Source organism: Pleurodeles waltl, chromosome 8, assembly GCF_031143425.1.
Source record: "Pleurodeles waltl isolate 20211129_DDA chromosome 8, aPleWal1.hap1.20221129, whole genome shotgun sequence".
Classification (NCBI taxonomy): Eukaryota; Metazoa; Chordata; class Amphibia; order Caudata; family Salamandridae; genus Pleurodeles; species Pleurodeles waltl.
The window spans coordinates 423351252-423378931 of record NC_090447.1 but is presented as its reverse complement, the minus strand read 5'-3'; the positions used below and the strand labels follow the sequence as shown (position 1 = coordinate 423378931).

General features: G+C 46.6%; 1 protein-coding gene across 1 annotated transcript in view; it reads right to left on the bottom strand.

The window, feature by feature from the left end:
- RP2 (RP2 activator of ARL3 GTPase) overlaps positions 1-27680 on the bottom strand; it is a 144358-nt gene that overhangs the window by 12670 nt on the left and 104008 nt on the right. The window contains exon 4 of the mRNA XM_069204296.1: positions 25927-26012. Coding sequence (XP_069060397.1) covers positions 25927-26012 — 86 coding nt within the window. The remainder of the gene's footprint in view (positions 1-25926; positions 26013-27680) is intronic.

Sequence of the window (27680 nt, the reverse complement as noted above, 5' to 3'; positions counted from 1 at the left end):
GGTCCACTACCACTAAGATAAACCTATTGCCTGAAGCAGTAGGAGGGTCAAGGGGGCCAACTATGTCAACCCCTACCCTTTCAAAGGGAACTCCAACCACAGGCAGTAGAATAAGGGGTGCCTTTGGGGTGCCACCTGTCTTGCCACTGGCTTGACAGGTTTCACAGGACTTACAAAACTCTTTTGTCTCCTCAGACATTCTAGGCCAATGAAACAAGGGAACAAGCCTGTCCCAAGTTTTCATTTGTCCCAGATGTCCAGCTAGGGGAATGTCGTGGGCTAGAGTTAGGAGGAACTTTCTGTACTCCTGAGGAATCACTAACCTCCTGGCAGTTCCAGGTTTAGGATCCCTTGCTTCAGTGTACAAGAGGTTGTCCTCCCAGTAAACTCTGTGAGAGTCACTGACATCCCCATTAGCTTGTTTGACAGCTTGCTGTCTTAGACCCTCTAGTGTGGGACAGGTTTGCTGTGCCACACTCCGCTCCTCCCTGGCAGGCCCCCCTTCACCCAAAAGCTCAGCAGTGTCTGCTTCCAGCTCCTCTGGTGTAGGTTCTGCACAGGGTGGAAATTCTTCTTCCTCAGAAGTAGAATCCACTGTAGAGGGAAGGATAGTAGGAAGTGCTTTACTTCTACTAGCCCTAGCTTTAGGGAGCACTTGGTCCATTGTTCCAGGATCCAAGTTTCCCTGTCCTTTTTGCTTTTTGGCCTGAGCCCTGGTTAAAGCAAAAATATGCCCTGGGATGCCCAGCATTGCTGCATGGGCCTCCAACTCCACATCTGACCAAGCTGATGTCTCCAAATCATTTCCTAGTAGACAGTCTACAGGTAAATCTGAGGCTACCACAACTTTCTTTGGACCAGTAACCCCCACCCCCAGTTGAGATTTACAACAGCCATGGGGTGGCTAAGTGTGTTGATGTGAGCATCGGTTACTTGGTACTGGTGACCAAGTAGGTGTTGTTCAGGGTGGACCAGTTTCTCTATGACCATAGTCACACTGGCACCAGTGCCCCTGTAGGCCTGAACCTCAACACCATTTATTAGGGGTAGCTGCTTGTACTTATCCATGTTAAGGGGACAAGCAACTAAGGTGGCTAAATCAATAGCCCCCTCAGAGACTAACACAGCCTCTGTGGTCTCCCTAACAGGACCAACCCCAACTAAGTTACCAAAAGTGAGCCCAGCTACTCCCTTGGATTGGCTATTAGTAGGTTTGCTCCCACCACCACTGCTATTAGTAGGGACACTAGGTGTAGCAGTAGGGGTTGTAGTGGTAGGAGGCTTGGTGCTTTTCTTTGGACAACTGGGATCTGTTGTCCAATGGCCTTTTATTTTACATAAATAGCACCATGGTTTCTTTTCTTTGTTTTGATTAGAAGAGGATTTGGGCCCACCACCCCCACCAGAGTGTTTTTGTGGGCCTGATGAAGACTCATTTTTAGATTTGTCCCCACCCTTGTCAGAAGACTTACCATCCTTCTTCTTGTTGCCATCTTTGTCACCCCCTGTATGAACTTTTCTGTTCACCCTTGTTCTGACCCATTTGTCTGCCTTCTTTCCCAATTCTTGGGGAGAGGTCAGATCAGAGTCCACCAGGTACTGGTGCAACAAATCAGACACACAATTATTAAGAATATGCTCTCTCAGGATCAAGTTATACAGGCTGTCATAATCAGTAACTTTACTGCCATGTAACCACCCCTCCAAGGCCTTCACTGAATGGTCAATTAAATCAACCCAGTCTTGTGAAGACTCCTTTTTGGTCTCTCTGAACTTTATCCTGTATTGTTCAGTGGTTAAGCCATAACCATCCAGGAGTGCATTCTTAAGAACTTTGTAATCATTGGCTTCACTTTCTTTCACAGTAAGGAGCCTATCCCTACCTTTTCCACTAAATGATAGCCATAGGATAGCAGCCCACTGTCTTTGAGGGACATCCTGTACAGCACAGGCCCTCTCAAGTGCAGCAAACCACTTGTTAATGTCATCCCCCTCCTTATAAGGGGGAACTATCTTATGCAGATTCCTGGAATCATGCTCTTTTGCAGGATGACTATGGGGAATACTGCTGCTGCCACCATGGGTTTCTAAACCCAACTTCTGTCTTTCCTTCTCTACTTCTAAGGTCTGTCTATCCAAATCCAGCTGTTGCTTCTTGAGCTTCAGTCTGGTTTGTTCCACTCTCAATCTATTGAGCTCCCTTTCTAACAATCTGTTATCAGGGTGGGTGGGAGGGACATGCCTTGAAACAGAAGTATGATGAGAATGGACAGAAGGAGACCTGTCCCTTACAGAAGGCACCCTAACAGCTTGGTTAACAGAAACATCACTTCTACTGTGGTGAGAATGAATGCTCTTGCTATGATGTGAGACAACACTATCTGTATGGTGTGACTCAACCTCAGTACCAACTATACTAGACTGTCTAGTAATGGGCAGGCTATGAAGTTTCTTTCCTGAATCTTTTCCTAGGGGGGTCCCTGGATCAGATAGGGAACCATTAGCTACTTTTTCAACAGATGGGGCCCTTTTGGCCTTATCTTGTTCTCTAAGCATGTTAAGCAATAATTCCAAGGAAGGATTCTTCCCTACACTCAAACCTCTCTCTATGCAGAGACTCCTTGCTCCTTTCCAGCTAAGGTGGTCATATGCAAGTTTGGACAGATCAACATTTTGGCCTGTGCCAGACATTTTTAGAAAGGGAGTTTAAGTGATAGAAAAAGAGAAAAAAGTTTTCAGAACTTTTAGAAAGAAAAAAAAAAACTTTTTAAACTTTAAGAAAGTTTAGAGGTACTTTTCAGCACTTTAGAAAAGAGGTGAGAAAAGAAATGCAAAACTTTTTGGTTAGGTGTACATACACTGAACTTGTTTTGTATATTTTTCTCTTATGAAAAGTACAATGACAAAAGTGGTAAGTAGTCTCAAAGCACTTATCCCACCGCTGCACAACCAATGTAGGAGGCTGGACTGGCTTGTAGTGAGTACCTAGGGGTACTTACACCTTGCACCAGGCCCAGTTATCCCTTATTAGTGTATAGGGTGTCTAGCAGCTTAGGCTGATAGATAATGGTAGCTTAGCAGAGCAGCTTAGGCTGAACTAGGAGTCGAGTGAAGCTCCTACAGTACCACTAGTGTCATATGCACAATATCATAAGAAAACACAATACACAGATATACTAAAAATAAAGGTACTTTATTTTTATGACAATATGCCAAAAGTATCTCAGTGAGTACCCTCAGTATGAGGATAGCAAATATACACAAGATATATGTACACAATACCAAAATATGCAGTAATAGTATTAGAAAACAGTGCAAACAATGTATAGTTACAATAGGATGCAATGGGGACACATAGGGATAGGGGCAACACAAACCATAAACTCCAAAAGTGGAATGCGAACCACGAATGGACCCCAAACCTATGTGACCTTGTAGAGGGTCGCTGGGACTATTAGAAAATAGTAAGGGTTAGAAAAATAGCCCACCCCAAGACCCTGAAAAGTGAGTGCCAAGTGCACTAAAGTTCCCCAAAGGACATAGAAGTCGTGATAGGGGAATTCTGCAGGAAAGACACAAACCAACAATGCAACAACAATGGATTTCCAGTCGTGGGTACCTGTGGAACAAGGGGACCAAGTCCAAAAGTCACAAGCAAGTCGGAGATGGGCAGATGCCCAGGAAATGCCAACTGTGGGTGCAAAGAAGCTGCTACTGGACAGTAGAAGCTTAGGTTTCTGCTGGAACGACAAGGGCTAGAGACTTCCCCTTTGGAGGACGGATCCATCACGCCGTGGAGAGTCGTGCAGAAGTGTTTTCCAGCCGAAAGACCGCCAACAAGCCTTGGTAGCTGCAAATTGTGCGGTTAGTGTTTTTGGATGCTGCTGTGGCCCAGGAGGGACCAGGATGTCGCCAATTGCGTTATGGGACAGAGGGGGCATCAAGCAAGACAAGGAGCCCTCTTAGCAGCAGGCAGCACCCGCAGAAGTGCCAGAAACAGGCACTACGAGGATGCGTGAAACGGTGCTCACCCGAAGTCGCACAAAGGAGTCCCACGTCGCCGGAGAACAACTTAGGAGGTCGTGCAATGCAGGTTAGAGTGCCGTGGACCCAGGCTGGACTGTGCACAAAGGATTTCCGCCGGAAGTGCACGGAGGCCGGAGTAGCTGCAAAAGTCGCGGTTCCCAGCAATGCAGTCTGGCGTGGGGAGGCAAGGACTTACCTCCACCAAACTTGGACTGACGAGTAACTGGACTGTGGGAGTCACTTGGACAGAGTTGCTGGATTCAAGGGACCTCGCTCGTCGTGCTGAGAGGAGACCCAGGGGACCGGTGATGCAGTTCTTTGGTGCTTGCGGTTGCAGGGGGACGATTCCGTCGACCCACGGGAGATTTCTTCGGAGCTTCTAGTGCAGAGAGGAGGCAGACTACCCCCACAGCATGCACCACCAGGAAAACAGTCGAGAAGGCGGCAGGATCAGCGTTACAGAGTTGCAGTAGTCGTCTTTGCTACTTTGTTGCAGTTTTGCAGGCTTCCAGCGCGGTCAGCAGTCGATTCCTTGGCAGAAGGTGAAGAGAGAGATGCAGAGGAACTCGGATGAGCTCTTGCATTCGTTATCTAAGGAATCCCAAGAGACAGAGACCCTAAATAGCCAGAAAAGAGGGTTTGGCTACCTAGGAGAGAGGATAGGCTAGCAACACCTGAAGGAGCCTATCAGAAGGAGTCTCTGACGTCACCTGATGGCACTGGCCACTCAGAGCAGTCCAGTGTGCCAGCAGCACCTCTGTTTCCAAGATGGCAGAGGTCTGGAGCACACTGGAGGAGCTCTGGGCACCTCCCAGGGGAGGTACAGGTCAGGGGAGTGGTCACTCCCCTTTCCTTTGTCCAGTTTCGCGCCAGAGCAGGGCTAAGGGGTCCCTGAACCGGTGTAGACTGGCTTATGCAGAAATGGGCACCATGTGTGCCCATGAAAGCATTTCCAGAGGCTGGGGAGGCTACTCCTCCCCTGCCTTCACACCATTTTCCAAAGGGAGAGGGTGTAACACCCTCTCTCAGAGGAAGTCCTTTGTTCTGCCATCCTGGGCCAGGCCTGGCTGGACCCCAGGAGGGCAGAAGCCTGTCTGAGGGGTTGGCGGCAGCAGCAGCAGCTGTAGTGAAACCCCGGGAAAGGCAGTTTGGCACTACCAGGGTCTGTGCTACAGACCACTGGGATCATGGGATTGTGCCAACTATGCCAGGATGGTATAGAGGGGGCAATTCCATGATCATAGACATGTTACATGGCCATATTCGGAGTTACCATTGTGAAGCTACATATAGGTAGTGACCTATTTGTAGTGCACGCGTGTAATGGTGTCCCCGCACTCACAAAGTCCGGGGAATTGGCCCTGAACAATGTGGGGGCACCTTGGCTAGTGCCAGGGTGCCCACACACTAAGTAACTTAGCACCCAACCGTTACCAGGTAAAGGTTAGACATATAGGTGACTTATAAGTTACTTAAGTGCAGTGTAAAATGGCTGTGAAATAACGTGGACGTTATTTCACTCAGGCTGCAGTGGCAGGCCTGTGTAAGAATTGTCAGAGCTCCCTATGGGTGGCAAAAGAAATGCTGCAGCCCATAGGGATCTCCTGGAACCCCAATACCCTGGGTACCTCAGTACCATATACTAGGGAATTATAAGGGTGTTCCAGTAAGCCAATGTAAATTGGTAAAATTGGTCACTAGCCTGTTAGTGACAATTTGAAAGAAATGAGAGAGCATAACCACTGAGGTTCTGATTAGCAGAGCCTCAGTGAGACAGTTAGTCATAACACAGGTAACACATTCAGGCACACTTATGAGCACTGGGGCCCTAGCTGGCAGGGTCCCAGTGACACATACAACTAAAACAACATATATACAGTGAAAAATGGGGGTAACATGCCAGGCAAGATGGTACTTTCCTACACTTTTTGACAGCATTTCTAATTCTCCCAACTTGTTCTGTAAATGCTCTGTCAGTCTCAAGCTATATGATTATTTTCACTGTGCACCATTTTATGCTGTTTGGAGTTTCTTTGGATAGTTTACAAAACATAGGTCTAAAATTAAGTCACGCATTCCCTTTCTTTTTACTAGACCCCTCATAAAATATTATGCCAGTCTTCAAAAGGTTAGTTTTGGCAGAGATTGTTACATGATCAGATATGATTTTTTTTCTTTTTCTAGCCTAGTTAGGTAATCTGTTTTGTAGCATGTGATATCTCCTAGGATGAGTGCAGAGAGAAGTGAGAATATGTTGGTGCTGGTATAAGAGGATAAGAGAGATCAACAAGCCATGCTTCTTTCAGTCTGAATGTCAGTCTTCCTTAGGCTGCCCCATGAATGGGTTGAAACTCTGTGCAGATCTGCCAATCTTTGCACTCATGACCAGAAACTAGCATTGCCTTGTTCAAACTGCGCTTTAGGAAAGACTATGGGGGTTATTACAACTTTGGAGGAGGTGTTAATCCGTCCCAAATGTGACGGATATACCACCAGCCGTATTACAAGTTCCATAGGATATAATGGACTCGTAATACGGCTGGTGGTATACCCGTCACTTTACCGTCACTTTTGGGATGGATTAACACCTCCTCCAAAGTTGTAATAACTCCCTATATCTTGGTTTTGGCTAGTAGCATAACTGAAGTTATTCCAACTTGTTATCTTTTGTAATGCCAATCTCACCACCAATCATGATGCACCTATCTGAACTGGTATTTCATGTCTGCCCTTTGAGGTGCAACTTTCCTTTGCAGACCAGTTACCACACCTTCCCACTGTTCCCATTTAAAGTGTGCAGTGGTTAGCTTTTTCTAGTCTTTTTCTTTAAAGGAATTTCTTGTAAGTCACCCACGTCTGCTTTGGCAGCACTTGTGCATTTCGGTGACCTTAGCCCCCTGATCAGGAGAATTTCAATACTCTCAAATGTGAAGGGAGTATTTCAAATATTTGAAATGTATCCAGCAGATGTGCCCAACCGTTTATCCAATGAGCTTAGCTAATCCATTTATATTGAGCTACCCGCTTCTTGGCCATTCATCCTGAAGCCAGAGTACAACTTCTTCTGGAGGCAATAACTTAAACAGTATCATGTCTTGTGACACACCATTTAAGTTCCCCAGTCTCCTTAGTATTCCTGAGCTTGTTGTTGTAGTTAGTTCAGTATCTGGGGTATTATTTGATCGCTGTCCCATTGCCGTAACAGCAACACATACACCAGCAGGATGTACTTCTGTAACGGGATGCCATATCCAATTTCCTCCCATTTCCACTATTCTACATGGCCCTTTCATGATTAACTATTTTCTTGTGCTAGTCAAAGAAAGAGGGTTGTTGGTTTAAATTATATGCAGTGGATCCTGACAACAAACGCATAAGCAAATCGTCATACTTCTCCCAATGTCTCTGCTTAGAAAGACTCCCTGCTCTGAAGCCCAGCTTCCTCTGGATTTGAAGATGTGATTCCTTCCTTGCCCTTGAAGGCAGAGCACTAAACAATTGGAGGTACCAATGGGCAGATCTCTAATTCGGGACCTTTTTAGATGGTAAAAAGAGACCAAACCACTGCGGAGGGGGCAGTCTGGAAATCTGCTGTTAGATAGAGTATCCACTGGAAAGAGCATCCCGAAGGTAACTTGTTCTTCTGATAGATACTGCTGACCATACATTCGTCACCTTTAGAATAGATACCAAATTAGTACCTTTCCAAGGTGAAGGTTCTCCAGAGTGGGTTCAGACCAAAAAGTATTGCAGGTCGGAACAAGCAAAATGCCCTTCCTGTCAGAATTGGCTGTTAAGGCAGTAGTGCTTGGTAATGAAAATGTCACTTACCCAGTGTACATCTGTTCGTGGCATCAGTCGCTGTAGATTCGCATGTTTTGCAATAGCTCGCCATCTGGTGTTGGGCTGGAGTGTTACAAGTTGTTTTTCTTCTAAGAAGTCTTTCGAGTCACGGGACCGAGTGACTCCTCCTTTTGTGTCCATTGCGCATGGGCGTCGACTCCATCTTCGATTGTTTTTCCCCGCAGAGGGAGAGGTAGGAGTTGTATTGTAGTAATAGTGCCCATGCAATGGAGTGACTAAGTATGTACTTATTTAAGGTTGAAATGATATATATATACAAATAGTTGAAGGTAACTTCCGAACTGCTACAGGCTCCCGGGGAGGCGGGTGGGCACATGCGAATCTACAGCGACTGATGCCACGAACAGATGTACACTGGGTAAGTGACATTTTCAGTTCGATGGCATCTGTCGCTGTAGATACGCATGTTTTGCATAGACTAGTAAGCAGTTATCTCCCCAAAAGCGGTGGTTCAGCCTGTAGGAGTGGAAGTAGTTTGAAACAATGTTCTTAATACGGCTTGACCTACTGTGGCTTGTTGTGCGGATAACACGTCTACACAGTAGTGCTTGGTGAATGTGTGAGGCGTAGACCATGTGGCTGCCTTACATATCTCTTGCATTGGGATGTTTCCTAGAAAGGCCATGGTAGCACCTTTCTTTCTGGTTGAGTGTGCCCTTGGTGTAATGGGCAGCTGTCGTTTAGCTTTAAGGTAGCAGATTTGGATGCATTTAACTATCCATCTGGCTATACCTTGTTTTGATATTGGGTTTCCTGCATGAGGTTTTTGGAATGCAATAAATAGTTGTTTAGTCTTTCTGATGTTCTTTGTTCTGTCAATGTAATACATTAATGCTCTTTTGACATCTAATGTATGTAGTGCCCTCTCAGCTACTGAATCTGGCTGTGGGAAGAACACTGGAAGTTCCACTGTTTGATTTAGATGGAACGGTGAAATAACCTTTGGTAAAAATTTAGGATTAGTCCTTAGGACGACCTTATTCTTGTGTAGTTGTATAAAAGGTTCTTGTATTGTAAACGCCTGAATCTCGCTTACTCTTCTTAGGGAAGTAATGGCGATGAGAAATGCAACCTTCCAGGTTAGGAACTGTATTTCGCAGGAGTGCATGGGTTCAAAAGGTGGACCCATAAGTCTAGTTAGGACAACATTTAGGTTCCATGAAGGAACAGGTGGTGTTCTTGGTGGAATAATTCTTTTAAGGCCCTCCATGAATGCTTTAATGACTGGTATCCTATATAGGGAAGTTGAATAGGTAGTCTGCAGGTATGCAGATATTGCTGCAAGGTGTATTTTAATGGAAGAGAAAGCTAGGTTAGATTTTTGTAGGTGAAGCAAGTAACCTACCACATCTTTTGGAGTTGCGTGTAATGGTTGGATTTGATTAGTATGGCAGTAGCAAACAAACCTCTTCCATTTACTTGCATAGCAGTGCCTGGTGGATGGCCTTCTGGCTTGCTTTATGACTTCCATACACTCTTGTGTAAGTTGTAAGTGTCCGAATTCTAGGATTTCAGGAGCCAGATTGCTAGATTCAGCGATGCTGTATCTGGGTGCCTGATCTGTTGGTTGTGTTGTGTTAGCAGATCCGGCCTGTTGGGCAGTTTGATGTGTGGTACTACTGATAGGTCTAGCAGCGTTGTGTACCAGGGTTGCCTTGCCCAACTTGGTGCTATTAATATGAGTTTGAGTTTGTTTTGACCGAGTTTGTTTACCAGATAAGGAAGGAGAGGGAGAGGAGGAAAAGCGTAGGCAAATATCCCTGACCAGTTCATCCATAGGGCATTGCCCTGGGACTGCCTGTGTGGGTATCTGGATGCGAAGTTTTGGCATTTTGCGTTCTCTTTTGTCGCAAACAAGTCTATTTGAGGTGTTCCCCAGAGCTTGAAGTAAGTGTTCAGAGTTTGGGGGTGAATTTCCCATTCATGTACCTGTTGATGATCTCGAGAGAGATTGTCTGCGAGTTGATTCTGAATCCCTGGGATAAACTGTGCTATTAGGCGAATTTGGTTGTGAATTGCCCAATGCCATATTTTTTGTGCCAACCGGCTCAACTGCGTTGAGTGTCCCCCCCCCTTGCTTGTTTAGATAATACATTGTTGTCATGTTGTCTGTTTTGACGAGAATGTATTTGTGAACTATTATTGGTTGGAAAGCCTTTAGTGCTTGAAAAACTGCTAGCAGTTCTAGGTGATTTATATGCAGCTTTGTTTGATGTACGTTCCATTGTCCTTGTATGCTGTGTTGACCGAGGTGTGCTCCCCACCCTGTCATGGAAGCATCTGTTGTTATTACGTATTGTGGCACTGGGTCTTGGAAAGGCCGCCCTTTGTTTAAATTTATATTGTCCCACCATAGAAGCGAGAGGTAAGTTTGGCGGTCTATTAACACCAGATCTAGAAGGTGACCCTGTGCTTGTGACCATTGTGATGCTAGGCACTGTTGTAAGGGCCTCATGTGCAGTCTTGCGTTCGGGACAATGGCTATGCATGAAGACATCATGCCTAGGAGTTGTAATATCATCTTTGCTTGTATCTTTTGTGTTGGATACATGCGTTGTATGATGTTGTTGAAGTTTTGAATTCTTTGTGGACTTGGAGTGGCTACTCCTTTTGTTGTGTTTATTATGGCTCCTAGGTACTGTTGTACCTTGCACGGCAGGATGTTTGATTTTGCGAAGTTGACGGTTTGTAGAGGGTTTGTATGATTTGATTTGTGTGGTGTGAGCACTTTGCTAACGAATGGGTCTTGATTAGCCAGTCGTCTAGATACGGGAATACATGTATTTGCTGCCTTCTGATGTGTGCAGCGACTACTGCTAGACATTTTGTAAAGACTCTTGGTGCTGTTGTTAAACCGAAAGGCAATACTTTGAATTGGTAATGTATTCCTTTGAATACAAACCTTAGGTATTTCCTGTGCGATGGATGTATCGGTATATGGAAATACGCGTCTTTGAGGTCTAAGGTTGTCATGTAGTCGTGTAGTTTCAGCAATGGTAACACTTCTTGTAGTGTGACCATGTGAAAGTGGTCTGATTTGATGTATGTGTTTACTATTCTGAGGTCTAGGATTGGTCTTAGCGTCTTGTCCTTTTTTGGTATTAAGAAGTACAGTGAATAAACTCCTGTGTTTATTTGTGTGTTTGGTACTAATTCGATTGCATTCTTTTGCAATAGTGCTTGAACTTCTGTCTCCAGGAGCTGGGAATGATGTTGAGATAAATTCTGTGCTCTTGGTGGTATGTTTGGAGGGAATTGTAGAAATTCTATGCAATAACCATGTTGGATAATTGCTAGAACCCAAGTGTCTGTAGTGATTTCCTGCCATGCCTTGTAATAATGACCTATTCTTCCCCCCACTGGTGTTGTGTGGAGGGGATGAGTGACATGTGAGTCACTGCTTAGTTGTAGGGGTTTTGGGGCTTTGAAATTTTCCCCTATTCCTAGGGAATTGCCCTCCTCTGTATTGGCCCCGAAAGCCTCCCCTGTACTGTCCCTGGTAACTGGACGGTGTTGCCTGTGAGGTGCTGGCTTGTGTGGCCTGACCCCGAAACCCCCCTCTAAAGGGTGTTTTGCGGAAGGTGCCGTAGTTTCCTCTGCTCTGCGGGGAGTAGAGTGCGCCCATTGCTTTAGCAGTGTCCGTGTCCTTTTTAAGTTTTTCTATCGCCGTGTCCACTTCTGGACCGAACAGTTCTTTTTCATTGAAAGGCATATTGAGAACTGCCTGCTGTATCTCTGGTTTAAACCCAGACGTTCGTAGCCATGCATGCCTTCTGATGGTCACAGATGTATTAATTGTCCTTGCAGCTGTGTCTGCTGCATCCATGGAGGAGCGTATCTGGTTGTTTGAAATGTTTTGACCTTCTTCAACCACTTGCTTTGCCCTCTTTTGTAGGTCTTTGGGTAGATGTTCAATGAGGTGTTGCATCTCATCCCAATGGGCTCTGCCATAGCGCGCAAGTAGTGCTTGAGAGTTCGCGATGCGCCACTGGTTTGCCGCCTGTGCTGCGACTCTCTTTCCAGCTGCATCGAACTTGCGGCTTTCCTTATCTGGGGGTGGTGCATCCCCAGATGTGTGGGAGTTGGCCCTTTTCCTAGCTGCTCCTACAACGACGGAATCTGGTGGCAGCTGTGCAGTGATGAAAACAGGGTCTGTAGGGGGCGCCTTATACTTTTTTTCCACTCTTGGTGTGATTGCCCTACTTTTGACCGGCTCCTTAAAAATTTCTTTTGCGTGCCGGAGCATACCAGGGAGCATAGGCAGGCTTTGGTAGGAGCTGTGGGTGGAGGAGAGGGTGTTGAATAAAAAGTCATCCTCGATCTGTTCTGAGTGGAGGCTTACATTGTGAAATTGTGCTGCTCTAGCCACCACTTGAGAATACGCAGTGCTGTCCTCTGGTGGAGATGGCTTCGTAGGGTATGCCTCCAGGCTGTTATCTGACACTGGGGCGTCGTATAAGTCCCATGCGTCCTGATCCTGGTCACCCTGGCTCATGGTGGTGTGAGCTGGGGAATGTGATGGAGTTTGTGCTGGTGATACGTGAATTACAGGTGGAGGAGAGGGTGGTGGAGTAACCTTCTTCACCACCTTTGTTTGTGGTGTTTGTTCAGTTTGGAACTCCAGTCTTCTCTTTCTTCTAATAGGGGGAAGGGTGCTTATTTTCCCTGTTCCCTCCTGTATGAAAATACGCTTTTGCGTATGGTCTACATCTGTAGATTGCAGCTCTTCCTCGAACCTATGCTTTCGCATTTGGGAGGTTAGTGATTGCTCCTCTGTATAAGAGCCTGAAACTGGGTTGGTTGCAGGTTGTTTTGGCACCGAAACCCTGTCTGCATCTTTTTTCGGCTCCGAGCTGACTTTTCTCTTTTTCGGGGCCGAAACCTCTCGGCGTCGATCTTCGTCGGTGCCGCTGTCTCGGCGTCGAGCCGTGTCTACACCGCTATCTCGGTGTCGATGCTTGTCTCCAGCACTTTCTCGGTCCCGAGAAGGCTGCGTGCCGGTGTCTCGACCGGAGTCGGACGGTCTCGGCACTGTTTGGGCCTTTTTCGGTGCCGACGGTCGGTCACCGAATTTATGGGTGGAGCCATGGCCTGGTGGCAGTGGCGTCCCCTGGGCCTTGTCAATCTTCTTATGTGTTGTTTTCGACGTCTTACTCACGGTTCGTGGGTCATCGAATTTCTCGGAGTCCGATTCGTGGATCGAGAAGGTACCTTCCTCTTCTTGTTCCTCGAACTCTCGGTGGGCTGTCGGCGCGGACGCCATTTGAAGTCTTCTGGCTCGACGGTCTCGGAGTGTTTTTCGGGACCGGAACGCACGACAGGCCTCGCAGGTGTCTTCACTGTGCTCAGGTGACAGGCACAGGTTACAGACCAAGGGCCTGATTATGACCCTGGCGGACGGCGGAGGTCGTCCGCCAAGGTACCGCCGTTGAATGACCGCACCGCGGTCAAAAGACTGCGGCGGCCATTTAAACATTTCCTCTGGGCCGGCGGGCGCTCTCCAAAAGAGCGCCCGCCGGCCCAGAGGAAATGCCCCTGCAACGAGGACGCCGGCTCAGAATTGAGCCGGCGGAGTTGCAGGGGTGCGACGGGTGCAGTTGCACCCGTCGCGTATTTCATTGTCTGCTTAGCAGACACTGAAATACTTTGCGGGGCCCTCTTACGGGGGCCCCGCGGCACCCCCTACCACCATCCTGTTCCTAGCGGGCGAACCGCCAGGAACAGGATGGCGGTAGGGGGTGTCAGAATCCCCCATGGCGGCGCAGCAAGCTGCGCCGCCATGGGGGATTCTAAGGGCAGCGGTAAACCGGCGGGAGACCGCCGGTTTGCCTCTTCTGACCGCAGCCGAACCGCCGCGGTCAGAATGCCCTGCGGGGCACCGCCGGCCTGTCGGCGGTGCTCCCGCCGACCCTGGCCCCAGCGGTCTTAGACCGCCGGGGTCAGAATGACCCCCCAAGTGTTGGTCTGTATAGGGGTACTTGTTGTGGCATTTGGGACAGAAACGGAACGGGGTCCGTTCCATCGGCGTTCTTCAGCACGCGGTTGGGCCGACCAGGCCCCGACGGGGGATCGAAAAACTACCCCGAAGGGCACCGGAGCTCTTCGATCTTCGATGCGGTGTTGAATCTAACTACGCCGATCCCGAACGCAACAATACCGACGAAAATCTTCCGAAATTAGCTATCTTTCCGTTCCGAAACTCGGAGCGACAGGAACACGTCCGAACCCGATGGCGGAAAAAAAACAATCGAAGATGGAGTCGACGCCCATGCGCAATGGACACAAAAGGAGGAGTCACTCGGTCCCGTGACTCGAAAGACTTCTTTGAAGAAAAACAACTTGTAACACTCCGGCCCAACACCAGATGGCGAGCTATTGCAAAACATGCGTATCTACAGCGACAGATGCCATCGAACACCTGTTTACTGATGCCCACATTGAGGGCTGACACATGTCAGACGCAGGCACTCCATATGCCAATACAAGCCTTGGTTGTGGTGGAATGAGCCCTCAGTCCTTCTGGAAGCTGCTTCTTGACCAAAGCACTGGAGATCTTAATGCAGAGGATATCCACCTTGCACTACCCTACCTTTCTTAGACCAAAAAAAAACTCACAAAAAGTTGATCCTTTATCAATGGTCTTTGGTGAGAAAGATGTAAAAGCTCAATGCTCTCTCGGGGTCTAGTCAATGATGCTTCTTCTCCTCTTTCGAGGGGTGAGGCGGGTCAAAGAACGTTGTGAGAGTGATAGGTTGACCAATATGAAAAGAAGTCACAACTTTGGGCACATAGGCTGCCCTGGTCCTTAACATCAGTTTGTCTGTAAAAACAAACAAAAATCAAAAAGGTGGTGTAGGGTGGCAGTACCGAAAGAGCATGGAGTCATTCACTCAAATAATTTTGAGAGTCAGAAGCTGAAATGAGCATCTGTGCATTGGCTCAAATGAGGTAAACATGAAGAATATGAGGACCAAATTAAGAACCCACTGTGGCATCACAAATGGCTCCTGTCAGCTCGAGAGGTAGAGTGCCTCCTGGCCAAAGATTCCAATCCACCCTGCTTGTTGCAGTAACACGACAGTGGTGTTGTCTGTGTGAATCTGTACTGATCTTCCCATGATGGACGACAGGAAGCCCTTCAACAACAGATGGATGGCCTGCAACTCCAACAGATGTTTGCGGAGCCAGGGACTAGAGTCCTCTGATCCCCATCTCCACCAGAAGACCACCTTAGGCCTATGCTGGTCAGGTACTCTAGTCCTGTCTGTAGGCTTCCAAAATGGAACATGCAGGCTTGTGCCATTCTGGCACTACACACCATAACATCTAACACACTAACACAGTAACAACACACACATACACACATTCAAATTCCGGGTTCCTCCTGAGCAGTGGAACTTTAGATGAGTGGGCCTGTAAGCACACATTCACATTACAGAGGTAAAAGGCTGTCACTATAATTCACTAACTCAGTGCGCTGCCACCACCACGCTCCATGCATGAAACCAAACATGGGGACAGTAGCCTCCTGTCACTGTGAGAGTGCACGTGGTGCTCCCCTCAGTGATCAGGACTAGACCATCATTTTCAAAAGACTGCGCCTAGACACGCAAAAATGATTAGTGTATAACATGACAAAAAAAAACAGGATTGCAGGTATGCAGTTCGGGCACACAGGAGAGAATTCGTCACCATCCCAACAATAAGTCAACTGCATACAATGTCAATATGTTTCATGCAGTACTCCTCCTTCACATTAAGTATGCATGTTGTGTACATGTACTAGAGTGATGAAGCTTATTTGTACAACTATTTAAAACATAGTTTTTATGTATTTTTTCACAAGTATCAGGATAAATACTGATTTTATAAGAGTTTGTAAAACTTGACGGCAATCCAATAAAAATAAACACTAAAAACAGGAAAGCATAAACATATCGCTTCTATACAACCCTTCTTGGTTTTGTGGCCTGAAGCAGCCAAAATCAGATGTTGGGATGGATTTACATCGGGTCTCAAAACCAACGTTCATGTAAAAGTTGGCCTGCCAATTTGCAAAATGTTGCTTTTAAGCAAATTTGTCTATTCTTTCGCATAGTCCCGTGGCTGTACTTTCAGTGCATTTCTTTTTAACTCTATGTTCAATTTCGCTTCCTTTATAGGCCAACAGGCTGTATTTTTACAATATTCACTTTTGTTGGAGCTTCTGCCTAATGAAGACGTCATCCTGAGTTATTCAGTTCCGTCTTCTTTATTTCTATTGAATATTAAAGTGCTGAAGAGAGACCTAGGACCACCGCCCTTACTGATTAAAGACACGCTTTCAAAAGGTATTGGGGGTAAATCCACTAATCCTACTGAATGACTGTGCAGATAATTAACTTTGTCTGCAAAACGTTGGTGTGACGGTTGATGGAGGAGGAGCAGAGATACCGGCCTTATTACATCTGTCCACTGCGTTTGACACCAGAAACTTTGTCTTTTTCAATGGTCGGGCAGCTGTGCAGTGAAAGGTATAACAATGAACTGGTTTAGATCATTCTTGGATGGCGAAGAGAAAACATGCAGCTGGGACCATTTTCTTCTGACTGAAAACACTTTAATATTGATCTCCAGCTACAAGCAATATTACCTGGCAGTTTAATGCCAAACCTTCAATCTAAGGCATATTAATCCAGGTCGTCTAAAGCTTCTGCAGACAGTTGATAAGGATACCTGGGTCAAGGTGTATGAGTGTAGAAAGGTGGTTGTTTCTAATCCTGTCAGCACTACGAAAGGGATAACCCAAGGTTACGTCCAGATGGCAATCTTGCTTTATCTTTGGCTTCTTGACTGACCTGGAATCATTAAGAGTTGCAGAAATCATCCCCCAAAGACTCGGAAGTATCATTTAAGACTAATGTTGTATATTGATGTACTTCAATAAAAAAGGGGGGAAAGGGAGGATTGGGCGGTCCAGTGTACGTTCTCCCAATACTATGCTAATATAAAGTAGTACACAGTTCCGAAATAAGTTTAAGAAAAAAGAGAGAAAAGAAAAGGAGTCCTGAAAATCAGGAGCAATGGTCCTCACACACCTTAATTGGTGTCATGCTTCCTCATCGGACAGCTCCTCGTCAGACTGGCACTGCAATGTCTGACGGGCACCCCCCGAAGGGGGGCTCTTTGCCGGAGATCTTTTATATACTCCATGATGCCGCGGAATCTAATATGGATCCGAGAGAGGACAAATCCACAAGAGAGAGAAATTAAATTGTCTCAGATCCCTCACTCAATGATTTATTGCTTGCTATTGGGAAATGGTCAAGGTTAAAAGAATGCAGGGAGTGGAATCAGAGGTAATGCTCAGACACTCACGCAAAACACTCAAAAGTAGAGGATGGTGGAAATAATCCAGTCCTCCTTAGTATGCGGTCGACATGTTTCGCGTCTCTAATGGTCCCACAGGATCCCGTGACGCTTCTTCAGGACCTACTAAATCATAAAATTACTCTAAAAAAAATCAATATACCTATACTCCTGCTGACTAACGCTCACAGTCAAGGCGTCATCAGTCACTTACTAAGATTAAACCGGACTGGCTTTTCTTTCCTATTAGTCGCCCATCTTCACTTAAAGAACAGGCTCCATGGGATCACGCTGGCCTCTTGCCTGGCTCACCGAAAATTTCTCAGGTAGCCGGTGTCCTCAGTAACACCTACCCTGGGGTCGCGTTCCGTTGAGTGTTTTGTGTGAGTGTCTGAGCATTACCTCTGATTCCACTCCCTGCATTCTTTTAACCTTGACCATTTCCCAATAGCAAGCAATAAATCATTGAGTAAGGGATCTGAGCCAATTTTATTTCTCTCTCTTGTGGATTTGTCCTCTCTCGGATCCATATTAGGTTCCGCGGCATCATCGAGTATATAAAAGATCTCCGGCAAAGAGCCCCCCTTTGGGGGGTGCCCGTCAGACATTGCAGCGCCAGTCTGACGAGGAGCTGTCCGATGATGAAGCATGACACCAATTAAGGTGTGTGAGGACCATTGCTCCTGATTTTCAGGACTCCTTTTCTTTTCTCTCTTTTTTCTTAAACTTATTTCGCAACTGTGTACTACTTTATATTAGTATATTGATGTACTCCTATTGGAAAGGTCTACAACTTGCTTAACATCTTCTGAATAGGATGGGGAATTCAATGAAGATAAACATCTACGTTTGAATATAGGCAAAATGATAATTAAGTTTCACTTTCAGACTACCATGAACTGGGTGTTAGCACGTGAACATGGTTAAATCTAAAGTTAACACAATATGTAACAGGCTTAAACTGTTTAATTTCCATTACAGTATAATGTCTGCTGAACGTTTGTTAGGTGCCTTTTCCAGCAAAGATTTTTTTAACTTGTCTTTGTTGGTATTTCTCCAAACAAACAAAGAAGAAAGAGAGACAGGGCAGAGAAGGCATGCCCGGACATAAGCATGCATCACAACAGTTACAGGATAATCGTAGAGCATTCCCCGGTCCCAACCCAACCAGGGTACAAATCACTGAGTAACAGAGGGGCGGACAATGAGGTAGTAATACTCCAACACTCGCCCGAAGGAGGGAGGATGCTAGCAGCCACCCCTGTCGCAGCAGGGAGGCCCACATAGAGACAACAAATATAACCATAAGAGCAAGAAAAAAGGAACTCAAAACCGAGACTAGACTCGCAGGCAAGGTCATCCACCCAGATTCATGCGTGCACTAGTTCAGCCTAGTAGGCGGTCAATGGAAAGCAAAGTTCCCAGGGAAGTCCAGGGGAGGGAAAAAAAAAAAAAAAGAAGATTGGGGGAGAACAGTCGACATCCTACAGGCAAACGTTTACAGTGTGGCCACCCGGGCCTTTGACGGAAAGAGGGATGGCTCCCATCCTCCTCGGACCCTTCTTTCCCCCATGCCTTACGGGTCGGTGGGTTTAGAGGATGGAATCTGTTTCTCATAATTAGTCATAAAAGCTTCCAGTACCTCCAACCACAGACCTGCCACAGATTGTTTCCCCACTCTGCGCCTCCCTTCGTTCCCCAATGCTGTGGCCTCCGCCCTGGCCCACAGCTCCAGCAAATATGCAGGGGGCCCTTCCTGCAACCTCCAATGGAGCGCGATTGTCTGCTTTACCAGGACTACTGCTAAGTCTAGAAACTGATCCCCCACCTTGTGCAGCTTTTCCAGTGGTTAAACGCCCAACAGGAGGACCTACAGGGTACCAGCATCACTACTGCTGAGCGTGTGCTCCACATCGGTAGCCACTGAGCTCCAGAAGCACCTGACCACAGAGCAGTCATAAACCATTTGTAAGAACCCATGAGTTCACCAGGGCACATGTACGGCAATGCATGTCCCCATCAAGCTCTTCACAATTATTCGGTGGAGAGTCAAGTAAGTGGTGTGTATGTATTGGAATTGTGTATGAATGAAACAAGTGTTTCCCAAAACATTGTGAACGTGCTCCATGGCCATCCTCCACTCTCTGTCCTGGGGCCTCCTATCCAGTGCCACTTCCCACCACTCATGCCTACGAAGGAGTTCATCCGGGGTCATTTCTACCTCTGATTTGGAGAGCCATGACATCAGCTTGTGCCCCTGACCAAAGGCCAGGAGGACCTGCAGAAACTCATGAGTCTGAGGTTCCGCATGACCCCTAGTCCAGAGACCCCTCATAGCCGCCTGTAGTGGGCATGTGTGAGGATCTAGGTACCAGGGAGGCATTCTTCCTCCACCAGAGTCCATTGTGCACATCATGCCCTCAGTATAACAGTCCCCCACAATTTCTAAACCTGCCTCTAGCTACTGTTCCAATCTACACTATGTGAAGTATCCAACCTGACAAGTAGGGAGTATCACCAGTGGAAACACTGAGGCATAAAACACTGGGTGGTGCTGCCTCATTACCAGTGACCTCCATCTTTTAATTGCAAAAGTAAGTGACTTTTAGCTGCATATTCCTTACCTTTGAATAGATACCCAAGCCATATCCTAGTTGCGGTGGGCTACACATATGTTTTTCTAAACTAGACAATCCTACAGGACTCAATGGGCGAAATCCTGTCCCTACAGACCTGACTCTTCAGGCAGTAGTGTTTGGCAAACAAATGCAGGGTCGCCCATGTTGCTGTCCGGCAAATATCCAGAACTGGGACTCCAAGAGCTAATGCCGAGGTTGCTGCTTTTCCTCTGGTGGAATGGGCTCTTAAGCCCTCAGGAGGCTTCTTTTAGCCAAGGCACAGCAGATCTTGATGCAGAGAATGACCCAGCATGAAATGGTTTGTTTCTGTACTGCTCGACCTTTCTTAGCTCCTACATAGCCCACAAAGAGATGGTTATTCAGACACAACATTTTTGCACGGTCAAGGTAGAACAACAACAATCTTTTTGGGTCCAGGCAATGCAGTCACTCCTCTTCTTTAGCAGAATGTGGAGGAGCTTAAAAGGAAAGCAGTGTGACAGTGTCCCAAATGGAATGGGTTTACCACTTTCGGGAGGAAGCACAACTTTGTCAGGGAACACAATAAGAAAGGAAAGCTTGGATGATAAAGCCTCATCTCACTCTCCCTCCAGGCAGATGTTATTGCCATTAGAAAGGCTGTCTTGATGGTAAGAAGCCAGAGCAGACAATTGTGCAGTGGCTCAAATGGAGCACATGAGGACTGTGAGAACGAAATTAAACTCCCACTGAGGCATAATAAAGGGCATGGGGGGGAACATATGCACAAGCCCTTTAAGAAACTTATTTACAGTAGGGTACTTAAATAAAGAGGGTTGGTCAGGCAGCCGCAGGAAGACAGACAGGGCAGAGCAGGACCCTGCTGGGCAAGGGTAAGAACGAAGAGAAGAATATGAGAAAGAGGCAGAAAGAAGGTAGATAGATTTTTCTGTAGAATATTTCACACATTTTTGCCATAGGCAGGTGTATACCATTTTAGTGGAATAACACCTGGCTGCCAAGATAACGTTAACAACTTTGAGAGGAAGGTCGTAAGTTATCCACTGTCGATATGTAATCTCCACGTTAGTCCAGTGCCTCAAGAATGACTTGAGCCCGGTCTTTTCTGATCTTCTTGAGAACTCTGAGCAGAAGTGGTATGGGCTGAAAGGTGTACAGGAGGCCTGAACTCCACTCAAGACGAAAAGAATCTCCGAGCCATTTCCGCCTTGGAAACACCAACACGCAAAACTGCTGATATTGCGTAGTCTTTACTGCTAGGCATCGATGACTGAGCTGTCTGTCCTGGTGTTCAGATAACATGCCAGGTGTTGAAGCACCAAGGTTATGCCCTGCTGTTCCAGCCAAGTCCGGAGGTGCAGAGCCTCTTGGAAAAAGTGTCCACAACAATACTCCGCCTTGCTTGTTGCAGTACCACATGGCAGTGGTGTTGTCCGTGAACATCCTTGACAGAGGGAAGAAATGCTTTCAATGCTAGCCGGATTGCACAAAGCTCCAGCAAGTTGATGTGGAGTCCGGATTCTGTTGAAAATCAGAGTCCTCTGATCTAAACCTCTCCCAGATGGCCGCCCCATCTCAGGAGTGACGCATATTTCACTACTGTCAGATCTGGCTAGGGAAGAGAGAGGAGTTTGCCTTTGACCAAATCGCAGTTCGTCAGTCACCACTGCAGGTTTTCTGCAGTTCCTTCCGAGATTTGGATCATGTCGGAGAGATTCCCTTGATATTGCACCCACTGGAACTTCAGGTCCCTCTGCAGAGCCTGCATATGCCATCTTGCATGTTTTACTAACAGGGTGCAGGAGGCCATGAGGCCGAGCAGCCTCAGAGTCCTTCTTACCGAAATCCAGGACAAAGGCTAAAACATTGGTATCATAGCCTGAGTATCCTCGACTTGCTGCTCTGGAGGATAAGCCTGAAGCTGCACTGTGTCCGGAACTGATCTGATGAAAGGGAGTGTCTGAGAAGGAGTGAGGGAGGCATTTATAGTGAACCCCAGTGAATGCAAGAGGTCCACCATAATCTGAAGGTGGAAGGATGACAGCCTGAGGTGAGCCCACCTTCAACAGCCAGTCGTCGAGGTAGGGGAGGACTGAAACCCCGTGATCTGCGCAGACGAGCTGCGACCACCGCAGTTAGCTTGGTAAACACCCGAGGGGCATTGGTAAGGCCAAAGGGGAGCACGTGAACTGAAAAGTGCTCGTGGCCTACCTTGAACGGCAGGTAACGTCTGTGGACAGGCAGGATGGGGATGTGAAAATACACAACCTGCAAGTCCAACACTACCAACCAGTCTCCTGGGTCGAGGGCAGACAAGATCTGAGTTAAAGGGAACATCTTGAACTCCTTTGTGAGGACGATATTGACGGTTCGGAGGTCTAGAATAGGGTGAATACCCTTGTTCTTCTTGTGAATCTGAAAAGTAGCTGCAATAACAATAAATGATCACTACCTACTTTTGATATTGGAACCTCCTGTATAGCTCCCTTGGCCAAGACAGCTGTAACTTCCTCTCTGAGCAAAGAAAGATGATGACCCTCCACCAACCGTTCTTGTGTTGGTGGTATTGGAAGAGGGAAAGATTGGAAAGGGAATGATTTGCAAGACCCATTTGTCTGATGTAATTGACTGCCAGTAGATGAGATGATGTTGGATTCTCCCTCCAACTGGGCACCCATGGTCTTGCAAAACCAAACTAGGAGGGGTTAGAGGCTGCAGCTGTGGGAGGTTGATGGTGGACGACTTCTGCCTACCAGACGCACAGGGTCGTAATGCACCATGTCCATGTCCTCACACAGCTTGGGAAGATTGCACTTTATGGTGGCTGGCATAAGGCTGGCATGGTGGCACGCTCCTCCGTATCCACGAAAAAGGGCAAAAGGCAGACTGGGGCAAGGTGTCACTGAGAGGCCTAAGGACTTTGCCGTAGCCCACAAGTACTGGAAGCGCTCCAGTGACAATTCTACCTTTTCTCTAAAGAGAAGTCCTGTCAAAGGGCATGTCCATAAGGTTGGGCTGGACATCACCCGAAAAGCCAGATGTTCCCAGCTAGCATGGCACCTCAAGGCCACTGTCAAGGAAATGGCTCTGCCCTGCAAGTCAGTCGAGCACACCTAATGATGATGTTTGCTGCATCTCTTCTGTCTTTTACTGCTTGGTAGAGGATGTCCCGAGCCTCCTTCTGGAGCTGGCAGCACTTGCATAACCATATCCCAAGGTATGGGAATAACTGCCCACTAGGCATGCAGTGTTCACTGACCGCAATGCTAGGTTGGTGGAAGATTTTTTTTTTTTGCCTAAGCTATCCAGCCTCTTGGATTCCCTGTCTGGGGGAGCCACAGGGAATGCGCCATGGGAAGTTGAGGCTTGGACTACCAAGCTCTCAGGGGTGGGGTGTTGGGTGAGAAAACTAGAATCACCCTGGACAATGCAATGGCAATGGGCAATGGTACTGTTCACAGGAGCCATGTGCTGGGCTTGGACCAAGTTCCCAGCAGCACAGTGTCAGTGCTTCATTAAAGGGCAATAGGGGCTCGGATGAGGACGCCCCCGGCTGAAGCACTTCTGTCAAGAGGGTAGTCTTGACCGCCACAGAGGGAAGTTTGAGGTCAAGGACCTCCGCAGCCCTCTTCGCCGCCATTGCGTAAGATGCTCCTTCCTCCGTAGCCACGTAGGTGGAGAGAGCAAGTCAGTATATGGAGAGATATCCAGTCCACTGGCATCTCCTAGTTCCTCATACCAGTCCAATGAAGTTGGGGCCTCTAACTGGTATTCTAAAGGGTCACTGACCCCTTCCCACTTCTTCCCCATGGCAGCTCAAATATGTTGCGCCTGGCCCCGTAAAAGCCCTTTATTTGATCGGTGGCACTCTGGCTCCCATAAACCAAGGGGGGGTTGGGGCATGGAGTCAGACCTGGTAACTGCTCCGCACAACCGTTCCTGGAACACCAATGTTCCTCACTCATTACGTCAGTCAACTGACGAGGTGATGTTGAAGACCACTTAGACTTATTTTTCTTCTTGTGCCTCTTCCCCGAGTGCGAGGAAGAGGACTTTCGGCTCCTGGAGCAGTCCTGTGACCTTCTTCTCGATCGGGCCCGAGACCTCCTAGGAGTCACACTAATTGGTGTTGACTGCCAGGCTGCAAACAGCTTTAGGGACCGCTCCCTCAAAGCTTTCATCACAATAGCCAAGCAGTGCAAGCATGACTTCGAGTCGTGGTGATCCTCAAGACACCATAAGCACACCAAGTGCAGGTCAGTTACCAACAAGGTGGGTGACAGGCGCCACATGACTTGAAATCTGCCTTCCTAGAAGACATCTTTCGACACACTTTGAAAAAATAGTTGAAAATACCTGTCAAAAAGAGACAGAAGGGTCGCTCTTCTCCGGATCACTGCTAACTGGGAAGGAAAGAAAAGAACTGACGTCCACACGCCTGTGTAGTGCCTATACAGGTGACCGCGATGTCACTTCCTGTGCCAACGCGTGGAACAGAACGAAGGCACCTAACGTCTTGCAGGGGTACAACTCATTTAAACGTTTTCGGATTCAGTCTGACTCCTGGGAAATTCAAAGGTAAGCAATCTGCAGCTAGATAAAGTCTCTATCAGATGTTTCGTTTTGTGTGAAACTGCTATGTTAGACTCTAACTCAAAAAGTGTTAAAACTGAACTTGAACATACTTAAAGCTATCCAAAAAGAGTACCAGGAGTGTGCAAAACATCCAAAATTACACTGTCACTGTATTTTTTAAGCTTTAAAAAACGTGATCATGAGGCAGCAAATCTGCACGAATTTTATTTGCTGCCAATCCACCACAGGATTTTGTTTTCGTCAGGATATACAATGCGTATAATCTTGAATGATAAAGCTTCTGATTTACTAGAATGTCTATTTTGATACTCACCACTCAAAAAAATGTGGAAAAAAAATATTCACCACTCGATCAAGAAGATCTAGATCGCAGATGAATTTTGCAGCTCCTAAAATCACACACAAGAGGTGGGGATCCAGAGCCCCTTCAGTACTAAGGGTCACTTATTGAAAAGCTTTGCCTCTGGAAATTAGGCTGAACAATCCCTGCTGAAGTTCTAAGAGAGCCTTAAAGCCTGCCAAAATCTGAGCCACTGTATCACAAGAAGTATGAGAATAAGAGCCAAGAATATTGCTGGCAATGACGAATCTAAGAACAAGGCTCATGGAGGAGAATATATTTTTGCAAAAGTTTCAATTTAATTGGACTCACAATTGGGAAGATTAGTAAGCGAATGGTTTGGGTTAACCGTGCTGGTTAAAGTTTGAACAACCAAGCTCCCCGGAATTGGATGCTATGTTAAGTAGGGAGGGTGGCCAGGCACATGGCAATGGTGACAGGCACCCTGTCGATTAACAGTGAGTCCCAAACAGAGATAGGCCCAAGTGCCCAAAAGGGTGTCAAGTAAGTGCTTTGTTGACAGGTTCCAATGGCTCGGTGGGAGTCTGACTAGGTTGCAATACTTCAGTTAGTACATTGGTTTTAACTTCCATTATTTCCACTTGAAATCTAGTACTTCAGCTGCCCTTCACATCACAACAGCGAAAGAAGCACTTTGGCTCCATAGCAGTTCCTGAGGGAGACACAAGGCCAGTTTCAGGCAAGATGTCAAGCCCCCTCGCATCCTGTAACTCTCCATAGCAGTTGTAGTTATAATATTGTGGAATCGTCCCTCTCTTCATAGCTGTCAGAATCCTCGTCAAATAATGTAATGTACAGTGTAAGAACCTTCCTCCATCCCGAAAACATGTGCTTCAAAAGCACCTCAGCTCCACGTGGAGAAGGTCTTTTAATTTAAAACTGGAACGGTGAATGCAAAGTGTCACCTAGATATTATGAGACTGCACTGTGCCTGTAAAGGTGCTCCTCCTTTCTGGCCAGACATCCAATATGCCTGGATAAAGGTAAGGGGAACGTGTCCAACTTTGCGTGACTAATTAAAAAAATACAGTGATTGCACCAGAACCTGTGCCGTATATTCCATAATGTGCAGAACCTTTACTGACAAACATGTTAGCACAGAAAATGGCTCACCTTGGTCCCACTAAATACTTCGTTCACAATGCTCTGACATCCTTCAACCGCACCATTTCCATTAAACTCCAAAGCAACAACAGGGCCTACGAAAAAAGAACAATGATTCAGTTTGTTTAGTCGGTTGCCATTTAAGTGTATCATATCATCTTAATTGCAAAACTCAAGTGTATCTGAACAATGTACTGCAGAAAATATTTTTTGAAATAATGTATAACCAGATTGAAGGCTGGGTTCTGTCAAACAAACCTGTGAAAATAAAGCATTAAGCAACGTAAATCTCATATTTACCCATACAAAGCAATAAACAATACATCACAAATAGCACTAACCTCACTGCCAACCAATGACCGTAATAAATACACTTATGACTAGTAGGACAATTATAACAAAATGCTATGCACATGGTGCTTGCCTTGACTCGGTTTGGAGAAGATCCATAAGCACATGTCTACACGACTTCCCCGATATCACGCACACCGTTTTAAATGTGTCTGTATGAAATCACCATCAGTCTGGACTAGCGCTTTTTTTGCCAAAATCACTGGGTCGCAAATAGTCGCAGATTGAGAAGCACGGGCAAGCAAGCCAAGCCACTAAAGCAGTTGAAGAGGCACTGTTCCAGGAAGGTATGTTAAAAAAAAAAAAACTCCCGTCATTATTGTGAAACGTGAATATTTCCCCACAACTTGCAGTTAAAACTGAAATACATATAGTATGTAACTGTAACACGATCAGAATTTCAAAAATACAACTGCCCTGATCTCAGTGTCACTTCTGAACTGATGCCCCACAAGTCATTCACTAAGATGGGGCTTTTATACCGGTGGAATGTATTTTTTTTAATTCATCGTGTGTTCATGCCGTTAGAATATTTTTTTAGAAACAAAGGAGACTGGAATGCACGTTACTTATGATAACTTTTCAGATTTCGAGCAGCACACGACAGTCTCTTCTGATAGAATTCCCTGCCCGATCTAATCTGTGATTGGCGGTGGTGTCACATCTTGGAAACGATAGCGAGGTTGTAGGTTTTTGAAGCAACACAGTACTGGATGAGGGTGTGACTGCCTGGAGCGCTCAATGAAAAAATGGCAAGTGTTGACTCAACTATTAAGGACGAATGGTGCAGCGTCTCGATGCTGATACAAACAAATTAGAGGTGCAGAATTGTGCAATTTAAATACTTGGTGCAGCGTCTTAAAGCTTATACAAATAAATTAGAGGTGCAGATTAATTTATGAACTTGCGCAGGCTATACCGCCCGAGGAAACTACATCAAATCAATGTTAGCCCCCTTAATTGCTGAGGCTTTTTCACCCCAGTGCAAAGACCCAGGGCCAGCTTTAGGGATGGTGGCGCCCGGTGTGACAATCTTTTCTGGCAACCCCCACCCACCTATCCTTTCCCCCCAACACCCTTAACCTCCCAGACCCCTCTAGCCCCCCCATGACCACCTCCTCAGAATCCCTCACTACCACCTGGCAAAAGTGCCCATCTTCTCCCTATAGCCCCTCCCTCCCATGCATTTAATTTGTTTTAAAGCACTGGTAAAGGCTGGCTTTATCAATCCACTCAGGTAACCACATAAAATACAGATTTGTTATTTGCAGCAGGCATACTAATCTTCTATGCTACTTTAAGCAAGTCAAAACTGCGACTAGACAAAACTCCCGCCTGGGGCAAAGTGCCCTAGCTCTGATCAGTCCAAATGGGAATTTCATTGACATACCAAAGGAGTCATATCATAATAA